Source organism: Bactrocera neohumeralis, unplaced genomic scaffold (assembly GCF_024586455.1).
Source record: "Bactrocera neohumeralis isolate Rockhampton unplaced genomic scaffold, APGP_CSIRO_Bneo_wtdbg2-racon-allhic-juicebox.fasta_v2 cluster11, whole genome shotgun sequence".
NCBI lineage: Eukaryota > Metazoa > Arthropoda > Insecta > Diptera > Tephritidae > Bactrocera > Bactrocera neohumeralis.
Genome location: NW_026089624.1, coordinates 15,104,804 through 15,119,398, shown reverse-complemented (window position 1 = coordinate 15,119,398; position 14,595 = coordinate 15,104,804). Strand labels below are relative to the sequence as shown.

Here is a 14,595-nt window from a genome sequence, read left to right as displayed (position 1 = left end):
TCTGCTATAAGAGTGTACAGCTGCTGGCGTATGCTGATAATATTGATATCATTGGCCTTATCAACCGGGCCGTTAGTTATGCTTTCTCCAGAATGGATAAGGCAGCGCAGCAAATTGATCTGGTGGTAAACGAGGGCAAGACGAAATATCTCCTGTCATCAAACAAACAGCCGTCGAACTTGCGACTGGGCACCCACGTCACTGTTGACAGTCATAACTTCGAAGTTGTAGATAATTTCGTCTATCGTGGAACCAGAATCAACACCAACAATAACGTCAGCCTCGAAATCCAAAGCTGGATATCTCTTTCCAACAGGTACTACTTCGGACTAAGTAGGCAATTGAGAAGTAAAGTCCTCTCTCGAGGAACAAAAACAAAACTATAAATCACTCATTATTTCCGTCCTGCTATATGATGCAGAAGCATGGACAATGCCAACATCTGATGAGTCGACGTTGCGAGTTTTCGACAGGAAAGCTCTGCGAAAGTTTTATGGTCCTTTGCGCGTTGGCCACGGCGAATATCGCATTCGATCAAACGATGAGCTGTATGAGATATACGGCGACATTGACATATGGTAGTTCAGCAAATTAAAAGACAGGAGCTACGCCATTTCGTCCGAATGGACGAAAACACTCCAGCTCTGAAAGTATTCGAGGCAGTGCCCTCCGGGGGAAGCAGAGGAAGAGGAAGACCTCCACTACGTTGAGAAGAACCTGGCTTCGCTTGGAATCTGAAATTGATGCCAGCTTACGAAGAGAAGAAACGACTGGCGCGCTATTGGTAACTCGTCTAAAACCGCGTAAACGGTTTCTACGCCAGTAAAGAAGAAGAACAATTATTACCTCGTGCATCCGCAAAGCCGCTAAGCAAGCACTCTTAGCAATGAAACTTATTATTTCACAAAAAGTGCACTATCAATGTTAGAAAAAACGTTATAAAATTAGTTTTTGTAAAAATGTCACTTGTAAATGCTAATTAATTTAAAAATTAATTTCTTTAAATATGCTTTTAACAATTGCGGTGACCTCAGTATATTTGCTATTTATCTAACCTCTAACCTTGAATTTGAAATACAATTTGTATATCTGGTAGCAAACGTTTAATAGTTTTTGCATATCGTATCATCGTTGCACTGGTGAACGAATATTTGTTGCTCCTTAGTGCCACCTTCTGTTATTGAAAACACAGTAAATTGTTTTCTATTTCAAAAGCAAATTTAACCTAACCTGCAAATTGTCTGACTTCGTCAAAATACGTTTTCAGATTACCTTCTCTGGGCCTTTTCCGTATTTCCGCTATAGATTGGCATGAATAGGCTTTGGTGTACTGGTCGCCAGAGTTCCGCTGAAAATACATTTTTTTTTAAATTTTTTTAATGCAGACATGAACGTAAGCCAAACAGCTATGACCATTTGCATTAATATGCTCCGCATATTTGATGTCTTTCCACTCGTTTTACTTACTCGTACTACTTCTGTGCGCAATGTACATACTTGTATTTGAAAGAGTACTTTAGTTATTCCATTTTTCCTTTATGAAAAGTTACACTTTCAGACGCAACAATTTTATCGCACAATTTAAAAAAACAAGCATATAAATACGGTACTTGTAATTCATGTGTGTAAGTCCGCGGGTATAACATACATAATTGAATCGATAGTACATGTGGTCAATTTAGTTACATATGTATATTGATACGCTCTCCCATTCAAGCCGAATCAATATCATTGTATAAATATAAATGTAGGTTTATATAATGGTCAATATGTTTCGCCTTCGAAATTTTTTACAGTTTCTTTGGTGACTTTGATAAAATTGTGAGTAAAATATCGATATTATCGTTAAAAACAAAATCGCGTCGATAATATAGCAGAGGAAAAAAATATCGTCAATATCGATAGAATATCAACAATCCTACCACTTGGTTATGGGTATAAGTGTAAACGTAAGCTTGTCGTGCAATTTTAAACACTATGCTTTTTTACCTTCTTAAAATTTTTATAAGTAAACTGTAAATAATATTTAAATGCTAAATGTCAAATTGCAAACAATCAATTACGAGTACTAGTCCTTGTATGGAAAACTTTTTGATTTCGCACGGTATATTCATGACTTGGTAGGGATTTTACAGTCATTTTGGGACTGTGATGTTAGGACTGTTTCTTGCTAATTTTGGGTTGCTGAAACCAAAAATGAAAGTAAACAAAAAAATTGATATGCGTTTTAAAGGTGATGTTTTTCTCGAGGTAATCAGAAAGAGTTTTTTTTCCATTTTTTCTATTTTTCATTAACAAATTAACCGCGATTTTGTAAGCTAAAATTGCGCGATTACCTCGAGAAATACATCACCTTTAAAATGCATATACATTTTTTTGTTTCAGATAATCCGGTAACGATTTATAATGTTTCACTTTTTTTCAAGGCGCTTCTGGAGATTCACCGTCACAGGCTTATTTATTAAAATTTTTCATTGAAATTTTTTTCTAAATACTTCAAAAGTTGTACAACTCATGTCGCCGCAAAAACACAAATATATCCTTTTTTTTGCCTTTAAACATAAAAATAATAATTAAGGGTATAATGTAGCTTCAGAGCAATCGAATATAAGGCTTTTTCTTGTTCCTAAGTTTATTGACCATACGAGTTTTTAAATATTTGAAGTATCCAAGTTTTGCTAACTGATAAATATTATGCTAGATATATTTATCCATGTTAAAATAATATTTATATTTAAAATACATAACTTATATATGCATATTTATACTTTTTCTTTACATGAAAGCTTGACAATACCACTTCAGATCGAGCGATAGAAATAAACTTATTTGGCACAAGATCACACGGTCTTAATTTTCAAAGTGAATCGTACGTAAGCATTGTAATTGAATATCGCTAATAATGCCTTTAAGCTTTCAATTGTAAAGCTTAGAAACACATAGGCTTAATTCTATTCTAACCATAACCAATGTGCCCGTAATATGTCAGACTTACCCTTAAAACCAATAGAGCGGAAGTCAATAACAACAAGGGAAATATCGCCAACAACAGTTACAAACGCAGGAATTGCAACCGTAACAGCAACGGAAACCACTGCTGCGAAATCAAAACCCAAGCTGTCAAAGTTTGCTACTTTAAAATCTCACAACAAAGCACAATACTTAATCCCTTTACAACATAAAGAAACAGCATACAAAGCAACATCACAGTCGTTGCAACAATCGGCTATTGATATATTTGCGGCAGATATTAAGAAACCAACTTCACCACAGCATCTCGAGCATCTGACCAGATCCAAAGCAGTTTTTGAACGGAAACGTCGACGTAGATGTAAAAACAAACGATCCTGTTCCTTAGTTAATGTAAAAGTAGCTGACTTAGACGAGGTAATTAGTCAAGGAATTATTTTAAAAGTACAGTCCTTTAATATAGTTGCTGAAAAATATCATCACCTCTAATATAATGCTACATCTCTATAAGTTGGTAGTAAAATTAAATAATATTTATAAAAGTAGAATTTCTTTGACAAATTTAATAACTTAAATTAATAAATAGCATCAAAATCTGAATTCAATTGAATTGATACATTCATCGAAGTTCAGTTATTCATGCTATAACACATAAATCAAGTTCCTTCCATTCCCTTTTAGATAACTTCAGATATTTTCTAACCTTAATAATAGGTTTTGCCTTACAATTTAGAGAGACTAAAGGTTAAAAAACAACATTGAATAAATGAAATGCCCTTGAAGAGATTCTTTTATGCTTTTGTCAATTGTATTCCATTCAAGGCATCATTAAGACAGGATTCCTAAATTATTAGTTTAGTTTAACAAAACTAAGAACACCTTTTGCTCTAAAAACCATGGTGTCAATATGAAGACTAAATTAAGCTTAGTGTTAATAGTAACTCCCAAATCAACAAAATTAAAAACTTGCTCTAGTCTATGGTTTTTTCTTCTTCTTTCTATGTATCACAGCAAGCAAACAAATTGTTTAAATCTGTTTACAACAGACGTCTTTTATCAGTTGAAGCATATGATTTGAAAAGTTTTACGTCGTCGGCATATAATAAAATTGTGGAGTATTTTATTACAGAAGAGATATCGTAAATAGATAACAAGAAAATTGTTAAGACGAGTGAAGAAGATTTTGTATACATGCTAAGCCGAATTATTTACTGCAAAATATGGTTTTCTCACACTTATTCAGATTGGTTTACGAGAGCTGGTGACCCGAGTCCGTGCTTTTGTGAAATGTGGAGGATAGTTTGTAGTCAGTTTGGGAAATAACACAAGATTGAGAATATGATACATATGTAGATCTGTTAATGCAAAAAGTATTCCTAAGTTGTTTACTGATAAAAAAATTGATGAAGAAAAGTTTGACAGGAAGATATTTGGACAGTGGTTGATATTGGGAGAATGTTGCGTAGGATGGGTAAAAAAACGAATGTTTCGTTCCTATTATAATTAAGAGCTCATACTTGGAGAGACTTTCTTAAAGGTGTCTACAAACTAATTCTTCAGGATACAAACAGAAACAAAAAACATTTTGTGACTTACACTAATGTTGCGAGAACACATTTTCAAGCAATGTACATTGCATTGCTTGAGTGTCATTGAAAATTGTACAGGCACACTTTTTAAGTACTTTAGGCGTTTGATATAAAAACTTAAGTTCAATTATTCACAAAACTTAAAAATATTTAATAGTAATAAAAAGAAAAAGCTCATTTAAATACTCTTGACTAAGTTATATTCAATTAGTAAAAATCAGTGCATCCTTTTTCATCGTAAATGTACAAAAATAATACAAAAAATTAATTTCAATGCTGAAAACTAATATCTAATATTTAGTTGGAAAACCTTTGTTAGTTTCAGCAGCTTTTAGTTTGGGCATTGAATCAACCAACTTCTTACAATAATCTGGGGATATTTTACTCCATTCACTTTGGAGCGCGTTTTTTAAAATATAAATGTTCGAAATTGCCAGAGCCCTAATTTTTTTCGTCCAAATGATTCAATATATTTTCAAAGACGTCAAAATCTGGGAATGGGCTGGAGTTTCCAGTACTTTTGGACAATTGTAGAGTGCCCACATTCGTGTCGAATGTGCTGTATGCTTTGGGTCGTTGTCAGCGTACAGCTTAAATGTACTTGCAATACCCATTTTTTCAGCGCTCTGCTTAAGATTTTCCTTAAGTATATTCAGATATTTCCAACGATCCATATAACCATCGATGAACACCAAATTTCCCACACCAAAAGCAGACATGCATCCCCACACCATGACTAAACCGTCGGTGCTTGACCGTCGGTCGCAAATTTTTAGGATCCATTGCAGTTTTCTTCACACATTTACTTTTCCATCGGACATAAAAATGTTAAATTTAGACTCATCCGTGAATTAAACATCATTCCAGAAGTGAGCAGGCTGCTTAAGGTCGGCCCTTGCAAATTCAAGACGAATCTTTCAATTACGCTTGTTAATTAAAGGCTTGTTACGTGCAACTCTGCCGTGAAAATAATTTTTTATAAGCACTCTAAGAATAGTTGAATCCTTTACTTTTTTAAGTAAAATTTAAGATCTGTGGCAAGTTTAGAAGCGGAAATGGTAGGGTTCTTCTTAACTTTCTTTATAATCCATCGTTCGTCAGTCGCAGTCAGCTTTTTCTTTTTTTGATTTTTCTATGTACCTTGTTTGCCCACCCGATTTTCATTTTTATATCTTGTAATAATATACTGAATAGTACTTCGACTCCGATTTATTATTTTTGGCTATTTTTCCTTACGATTAACCGTTTTTGTAATGATTAATTGCCAGTTCGCGCATATCAATAGTCGTTTGCTTCATTTTACCAACATTTTATATATTTTATGAAAAAATTAATCCAATGACCACTTTAATACAAAATTCTTTTAATTCGAAGAATAACCGAATTTTTTTAATTATTGGACAGCTGTACGATTTTCAGGGTGTCACTACCCTCTTTGACAAACTTTGAGCAATGGTGCTCCATTGACATAAAAACGGGAAAATCTTAAGAAATAATTTCCATTGCATTTTGGTCTTAACTCTATTACAAATTACAACAAAGTTAAAATTTTTAATAATTAAAATCTCAACATATGAGAAAACTTAAAATTTTACTTGCTGTACGTTTTTCAATGACACTAACTGTACATATATTTATGTAAATATATAACACTGACTGACCTAATTAGAATAACAAAAATTATTATGTAATACATACATAGAATTTGTCAATTATTTGTTTGCAAAATGAAAAAAAAATATAAAAATTCATTTCTAAACTGATATTTCGTTAACTATGTTACCTTTTTTAATATTTTTTAAATTATATATTTGATATAAGTAGTCTTTATAAATGTCACCTAACCGAAAAATAAAATTCCAGAAATTAACGGTATAAAAGCGCGAAGAAAGCCTAAGCCTTAGCCTCAAACGGCGCTTCAGATTCGAATTTATGCACAGTTTTCCAGGAAAATGTTCTTACAAGTCTAAAACTGTTCTTTTCGAATTTTCTCTTGTCAATTAAAAGCATCTTAGCAGTTAAAAGCGTTAACATTTTTTTACATCATTTATTCAATGCATGAACATTCCCACCACATAATCATCGTCAAACTATTAGTAAAAAATTTAAAATAGGAAAAATTGGAAAAATAAACCACTTACATAACTGTCAATTAAATGTTTGCACAAAGTACGCTTTACGTTAAAATGTTCAAATTTTTTATTTCCATTGAATTTCGAATACTACAAAAACACCGTTAACCCCGTGGTTGCTATGTGTAACGTGCGCGCTAGTGCAGTTGGATAATTATTTAATATTAAAGTTAACATCAAAGAATTAAGTTGTGCTTGTACATAAAGTAATACTTAATTTTGAAATGCCGGGTAAAAAAGAGGCGAGTGACATAATTTATTATATTTATTTTATAGTAAGTTTGACCAGACAAACTGTTTATAATACAATTAATCGTGCCGAGAAAGAGGGAAGGATGGAGTTACTCCATTCACCAGAAAGACAAAAAAAATTAAGTGACCGAAATGAGAGTCGTATAATCAAAAAAATATTTCCCATATATCAACACATGAAACGGTTCGCCAAGTTTTCCTTAAAAATACATAAATATTTGTCATTATCTGTGCAAAAGAAACCTGTTAAATGTGAAGATAGAAAAACGCCTGTCGTTCGGTATAAGTCATATTTTACATAACAATGCATTTTGGGAAGACGGTAAATTTTTGTGACGAGACGATGCTTTATGGTTTATTAAATCGTCAAAATCAAAATATATTATACCAACAGTAAATTCGGTAAACTTTCGGTAATGGTATGAACCTGCATTTTTTACAGAGGAGTTGGGGACCTTGGTGTTATTGATGGACATATGGATGCTACTTAATACCTTAAAATACGGTCCCATTTACATAATAATGCGTCTAGATTTGGGTTTGCAGGAAATAAGAGAACTTGGGTGCTTCAACATTGCGACAAAGAACTTAGCACCGCCCTAAATCCAAGGTCTCATTCCTATTGAGAATTTGTGGGCACACCTAAAAAAAGAAATCCGAAAAATCATAATGAATTGATATATTAATGGAGAATAGGACTGAAATTCCGGACGAATATGATCTAAAACTAATAACGTCAGTCAAAAGCGGACTACAAGTCGTTGTTGATACTAAAGGTCAACACGCAAAATATTAAAATTAATTAATACAGGATAACTTTCCAAAATTCAAATCGTTTCTGTACAGTACCTGACTATTGTACAATTGCAGCACAACTATTGATGCACCCGCCCAGACTCCTGACTTAAACTCAATAGATAATTGGTGGGCTTTTTTTTATCAGAGCAATACAAAAAGTATAAATTCCGAATGTCTGCGAGCTGTTATGGACGCAATGGTCGCCATACCAAGTATTAGTTTTTTCCAGTTTTAATAATACTTGGATTAATTGCTTCCATTAATTTAGAATACACTATTTGTAGTTTTTTGAATTATTATATTTTTTTAATTTTGTGCTTTACATTAATATGTTAGTGCAGGAATATTTATGTTAAAAATATTTACATTAACATAGTGATGAAAAAAATATTAAAAAAAAGTGTCATGGCTTACGAAGTATGAATTTAAAAAATAAATTTTATACTGTTTTTCATTTTGCAAACAATTAATTGGCCAACTGTTTGTAGCATATGGGAGTCAGGAGAGTTCGTAGATAAATTTCGGCATTAAACAACCAGTACGATGTGATACAAATGTGTTGGTAGGGAACATTTGCTGTAAACGAGTCTTTATTTTTTTTCTGTTTGGTTGGCATGACGTCTGTCAAATATATTCAATAACCTTACAGTCATTGAACAAATAACATCATATTTTCTAATTGTGGTATAGTATTACCCAATAGCATTCGCTCAGTTATTTTCGCAAAAATAACTTACATGTATACATACATATATGTGTATGGAGATATACGGAAAGTTTTAAAATATTTTATTAAGTATATGAGGAATAAGTATAGCATTGACCATTACTATTATCATTATCATATATTATTAACAGAAGAAAAAGCATTCAAAGTTTCATTAAGGTACCTGACATACCCACGCCAATATATATACTATATACAAAAAGTCTGCCAGATTTTCGAAACTACTCAATATCATTTTTATAGGGGCTATTGAAATTTTTCTTCTGATTTTATCCATTTTAGTCTTACATATACATTGTAATTAGAAGAACAGTCTCTCTCACTTTCATTAAAAAAACTCACATATCGGCCAATAAATGCATATGATATAAAGTCAAGTGAGAGTTCGAAAATCTTTGTATTAAGATAATGGGGCAAGGGAAGTACTGACAGGTGTCCCATTATTGACACAAGAGTATATTATTATCAAAGAAACATATTCGGTATGTGGGGCCTTGAAAAGTTTTAGTCTGATTTTAATATTTTTAGACCTAAGATGGCATTCCTTAAAGGCATTATTGGTGCAAATCTTTATCTCGATATATTCATTGAGGCTTGGTTTGTATACTGAAAAGTGAAAAAATCAGATGGAATTTAAAATTGGTTGGTGGGAAGTAGGTGTGGTTTTAGACCATTATTGCTCTATAATAAAAGACTGTCAGGCTAATATTATATTCTGAGTTTGGTTGAAATTGGTCTAGTAGTTCCAGATATATAGTATGTAATTTCACCTAAAAGTGGGCAGCAGCTTGCCCATAGTCCAATTTTGAGACCGTCTCCTACAAAGCCCCCTCTTGCTATCCCAGATATTTAGGGGTCAGTAGGGTAATCTGGCCTTTTTTTAGACATTTTTTTTTTTTTAATTTTTATTCTACAATAGAACTTTTTTCACATATGATGAGGTATATCGTGGAGTATATAAACAAATTTTTTTCGGAATTTTTTGATGACATCTGTCGGAGAAATGGCTGGGTGAATAAGATACGTTTTTTCACTGGCAGACACGATTTCTCATGTTTGAATCATCTGAAACACAAAAACCCAATTTATTCTTAAAAAGTCCCTACTTCTTCTTCTTCTAAATTAATTGGCGTAGACAGCGCTTACGCGATTATAGCCGAGTTAAAAACAGCGCGCCAGTCGTTTTTTCTTTTCGCTACGTGGCGCCAATTGGATATTCCAAGAATAGCCAGGTCCTTCTCCACCTGGCCCTTTCAACGGACTGGAGATCTTCCTCTTCCTCTGCTTCCCCCGGAGGGCACTGCCTCGAATACTTTCAGAGCTGGAGTGTTTTCGTCCATCCGGTCAACGTGACCTAGCCAGCGTAGCCGCTGTCATTTTATTCGCTGAACTATGTCAATGTCGTCGTATATCTCACACAGCTCATCATTTGATCGAATGCGATATTCACCGTGGCCAACGCGCAAAGGACCGTAAATCTTTCGCAGAACTTTTCTCTCGAAAACTCGCAACATCAACTCATCAGTTGTCGTCATCGTCCAAGTCTCTGCACCATATATCAGGACGGGAATTATGAGAGACTTATAGAGTTTAGTTTTTGTTCGTCGAGAGGACTTTACTTCTAAATTGCCTACTCAGTCCGAAGTAGCATCTATTGGCAAGAGTTATCCTGCGTTGGATTTCCAGCCTGACATTGTTGGTGGTGTTTACACTGGTTCTCATATATACGAAACTATCTACAACTTCAAAGTTATGACTGTCAACAGTGAGGTGGGTGCCAACGCGATTACGACGGCTGTTTGTTTGATGACAGGAGATATTTCGCCTTGCCCTCGTTCACTGCCAGACCCATTTGCTTTGCTTCCTTGTCCAGTCTGGAGAAAGCAGAACCAATGGCGGGGTTGTTGAGGCCGATGATATCAATATCATCGGCATACGCCAGCAGCTGTACACTCTTATATAATATTGTATCTGTTCGATTAAGTTCTGCAGCTCGAATTATTTTCTCCAGGAGCAGGTTGAAGAAGTCGCACGATAGGGAGTCACCTTGTCTGAAACCTCGTTTGGTATCGAACGGCTCGGAGAGGTCCTTTCCGATCCTGACAGAGCTTTTGGTGTTGCTCAACGTCAGTTTACACAACCGTATTAGGTTTGCGGAGATACCAAATTCAGACAGCGCAGCATAGAGGCAGCTCATTTTCGAGCTGTCGATAGCAGCTTTGAAATCGATGAAGAGGTGGTGTGTGTCGATTCTCCTTTCACAGGTCTTTTCCAAAATTTGGCGCATGGTGAATATCTGGTCGGTTGGTGATATTTTCAGGTCTAAAGCCACACTTATAAGGTCTAATCAGTTTGTTGACGGTGCGCTTTAATCTTTCAAACAATACGCTCGATAGAACCTTATACGCGATGTTAAGGAGGCTTATCCCACGGTAGTTGGCGCAGATTGTGGGGTCTCCCTTTTTGTGAATTGGGCAGAGAACACTAAAATTCCAATCGTTGGGCATGCTGTCGTCCGACCATATTTTGCAAAGAAGATGATGCATGTTCCTTATCAGTTCTTTGCCGCCGTGCTTGAATAGCTCGGCCGGTAATCCATCGGCCCCCGCTGCTTTGCTGTTCTGCAGACGGGTATTTACTATTCGAACTTCTTCATGGTTGGGCAACGGAACGTCTGCTCATCGTCATCGATTGGGGAATTGGGTTCGCCTCCTCCTGGCGTTGTGCGTTCACTGCCGTTCAGCAGGCTGGAGAAGTGTTACCTCCATAATTTAAGTATGCTCTGGGCATCGGTGACTAGATCACCTTTGGGGGTTCTACAAGAGTATGCTCTCGTCTTGAAACCTTCAGTTAGCCGCCGCATTTTTTCGTAGATTTTTTGAGCATTACCCCTTTCGGCCAGCTTGTCAAGCTCTTCATACTCACGCATTTCGGCTTCTCTCTTTTTCGGTCTGTAAATGCGTCTTGCTTTCCTCTTCAACTCTTGCTATCCATTCCATCCCGCACGTGTTGTGGTCAATCGTAACGTTGCGAGCTAGGAAGTCTGTTTTCTCTCCGCTGCGACACGGCATTCCTCGTCGTACTAGCTGTTCTTTTCCATTTTCCGCAAACCGATGGTTTCGGTTGCAGCTGTACGCAAGGAGCTTGAAATGCCGTCCCACACTTCCCTGATACCGAGTTGTTGATAAGTGCTCTCAGAGAGCAGCACTCTAAAACACTGGAGACGTGTCCTCCGTCTATCACAACATGGTCGATCTGGTTGGTGGTTTTTCGATCCGGAGACAGTCAGGTGGCTTGATGACCCATTTGGAAATGTTTCTTCGTGCAGGCTGGGCTTACCGACCGTCGTGCCAAAGATACCTTCTTTGCCCACCCTGGCGTTAAAGTCGCCAAGCACGATTTTGACATCGTGGCGGGGGCAGCTCTCATAGGTGTGTGATAGAAGGCATCTTTGGTCACATCGTCATTCTCTTTCGTCGGGGCGTGGGTGCAAATCAGCGATATGTTAAAGAACCTCGCTTTGATGCGGATTGTGGCTAGACGTTCATTCACCGCAGTGAATGATAGTACTCGGCGACGAAGTCTCTCTCCCACTACGAATCCCACACCAAACTTGCGCTCCTTTATATGGCCACTGTAGTAAATGCCACAAGGATCCACTCGTCTCAGTCTTTGTCCCGTCCATCGCATTTCTTGGACGGCGGTGATGTCAGCCTTTATTTTCACGAGGACATCAATCAGCTGGGTAGCGGCACCTTCCCAATTAAGGGACCGGACATTCCAGGTGCATGCCCTCAATTCGTAGTCCTTATTTCGTTTGCCATGGTCGTCATCAAAAAGGGGGTCACTCATCCGAGGCTTATTGTTTCTTTTCATTGGGTTTTTTTTTTACATGGCGGGTCCCAAACCCAGCGCACAACCCTATGTAGGGGATATTTCGCCTTCTCACTTTAGCTCGCGTTCAAACGGATGTTCTTAGGCCAGCCAGAAGATACTTTGTCAAAGACCGGAAGTCGTGAGCTGCTTGAGCCATATGTAAAAGAATCGTTTCTGACCACTCCCAAGTGAATGGTGATCAGAGAACTTTCCTCACTTGCGTGAACTTCTACACATTACTCCATCCTCCCTGCTAGAATCATGGAAAAATTTTGATAAATAAAAATTTTTTTTTTTTTAATTATTCCTATGATTTTTTACATAAATTTTGTCATAACTTTGTCAATAAATTATAGAAAATTATGAATTATGAAATAGGGACGGTAGCCAGACGTTTTGTGAACATAAAAAGAAAAAAATTAAGCAAATCGGTTGAGTAGTTCGACCGGAATCATATCCGCCATTTTAAAGAGGGTGTTTTGAGAAAAACGCGTTTAAAGTTTGAGATGTGCACTCCGAACGTCAAGCGGTATTAATATTTATGGGCCTTTTTCGAAACCTTCCAATGATAAAGTGAGTTTCTACATTAATTCTAAGGGTATAAGAGTAACGAAAATGCAACAAAAAATGTATATATATTTTTGAAAAAGATTACCCTTCTGACACCTTAAGCACATTTTATTTGGCAAATGGAAATATTGATGCTATAAGTTAATTGAGTCATTTTGACAAAACCGTTATACGGTTTTGGGGGGGAACCCCCTCCATCCGATTTCATCAGTTTTCACACCGTCGTAGGAGGTATCGATAGGAAGCTGTGAAACCTGTTAGAAGCGGATTCACGCCCACTTTTTCAAAAATAAAACCACATGTGATTCGCTGCACTAAATAACAATCTTGTTACTTATTGTGGAGCTTAGTTATGGCAATTTATAAGTTTTTGATTATTTGCGTTTTGTGGACCGATTACGCCCATCTACAATACCAACCTTCTAACGATGTCAAGTTACAGCTTGCACCGACGGACGGACAGACAGCAGACATCCGGATTTCAGCTAGTCTTGTCACCCTGATCATATGTATATATATAAATAATCCTATATCTGTCTCGAGTATTTTTAGGTGATACAAACAACCGTGAGATGAACAAAACTACTATATTCTGTAGCAACATGTTGCAAGAGTATAAAAAAGGTTCTACAAAAAATGCTATAATTTACAAATTTATAATGAGTAACTAATCACAAGTTAATACACAATTTAATAATAACAGGTTCGCTGCCAGTGTATCACCGGTGATCACGACAACTACCTTCAGGTGCCAATGTATCACCGGTGATAAGCGCAACATGTTTTTTTTTTGCTTTGCACCTGAGAGTAGATTTTTGTCGTCACCACTTCAAAATAATCATTAGTGTATAGCATACGCTTGTCTTTCTGAAGTATATTAAGAAGTTCCATTAAATTTTGTGTGTGGAAACAAATTTCTGGTGCCGATTTTTTGATTGCTACGAGTACAAATTAGTCAAAGAGGGCGGAGAACGCGTTGACGACGAACGACGTCCGGGATCGCTATCAACATAAACTTATGATCAACACTTCAATAAAATAAAATAATTGGTGCTTGAGAATCGACGATTAACAGCCTGAGATCTTACTGGCATCATTGGAATGTCGGAAGGATCAGTGAAAACCTTTTTGAAAGATCATTTGGGCTTAAAAAAAGTGAAAGCACGATTGGTTCCAAAATCACTAAAGCAGCGTCGCTTTAACGTTTGTAAAAAATGGTTTCTGACTACCAGGATGTCATAAAACGTATTATTATTGGCGATGAGTCCTGGATCTATGCTTACGACACGGAAATAGACGAACAATCGGCCGAATATCGTGGCAAAGGTGAGCTAAAGCCGAATCGTAAACTTAACTCAACCAAACAACTCAATGTAGATTTTTGGCAATATACTTATATTGTTACCTACTCAATTGCAGCACGTTACTGGGACTCAGCTCCTTAACAGATTTACTTTCTTCCGTTTATTTGTTCAATCGAAAGAATAACATTAAAATTCATCTGGCAACTTTTCTCGTGCACAGCTGTGCTTTCGTGCTCTTAGAAATTTTTTTAATTTATGTAATATTAAAAACTTTGTGGTGAAATTATCTGAATTAAGTGATCCGTTAAGATAAGTATCACTGTTATATTATTCTATTAAAGCAATTAAAATTTACTTTAATTGTGTGTTGGCTAATT

At 36.1% G+C, this 14,595-nt stretch overlaps 1 protein-coding gene across 14 annotated transcripts in view; it reads left to right on the top strand.

Moving 5' to 3' along the window:
• LOC126766083 (zinc finger protein 2) overlaps window positions 1-14,595 on the top strand; it is a 366,591-nt gene that overhangs the window by 114,034 nt on the left and 237,962 nt on the right. For all 14 annotated transcript variants that reach the window (XR_007668700.1, XR_007668702.1, XR_007668701.1 and 11 more), the window contains exon 3: window positions 2,787-3,387. Coding sequence is in view for 11 of the 14 variants with exons in the window: in XM_050483803.1 (XP_050339760.1) it covers window positions 2,983-3,387 (405 nt within the window). In the remaining 3 variants the exon portion in view is untranslated. The remainder of the gene's footprint in view (window positions 1-2,786; window positions 3,388-14,595) is intronic.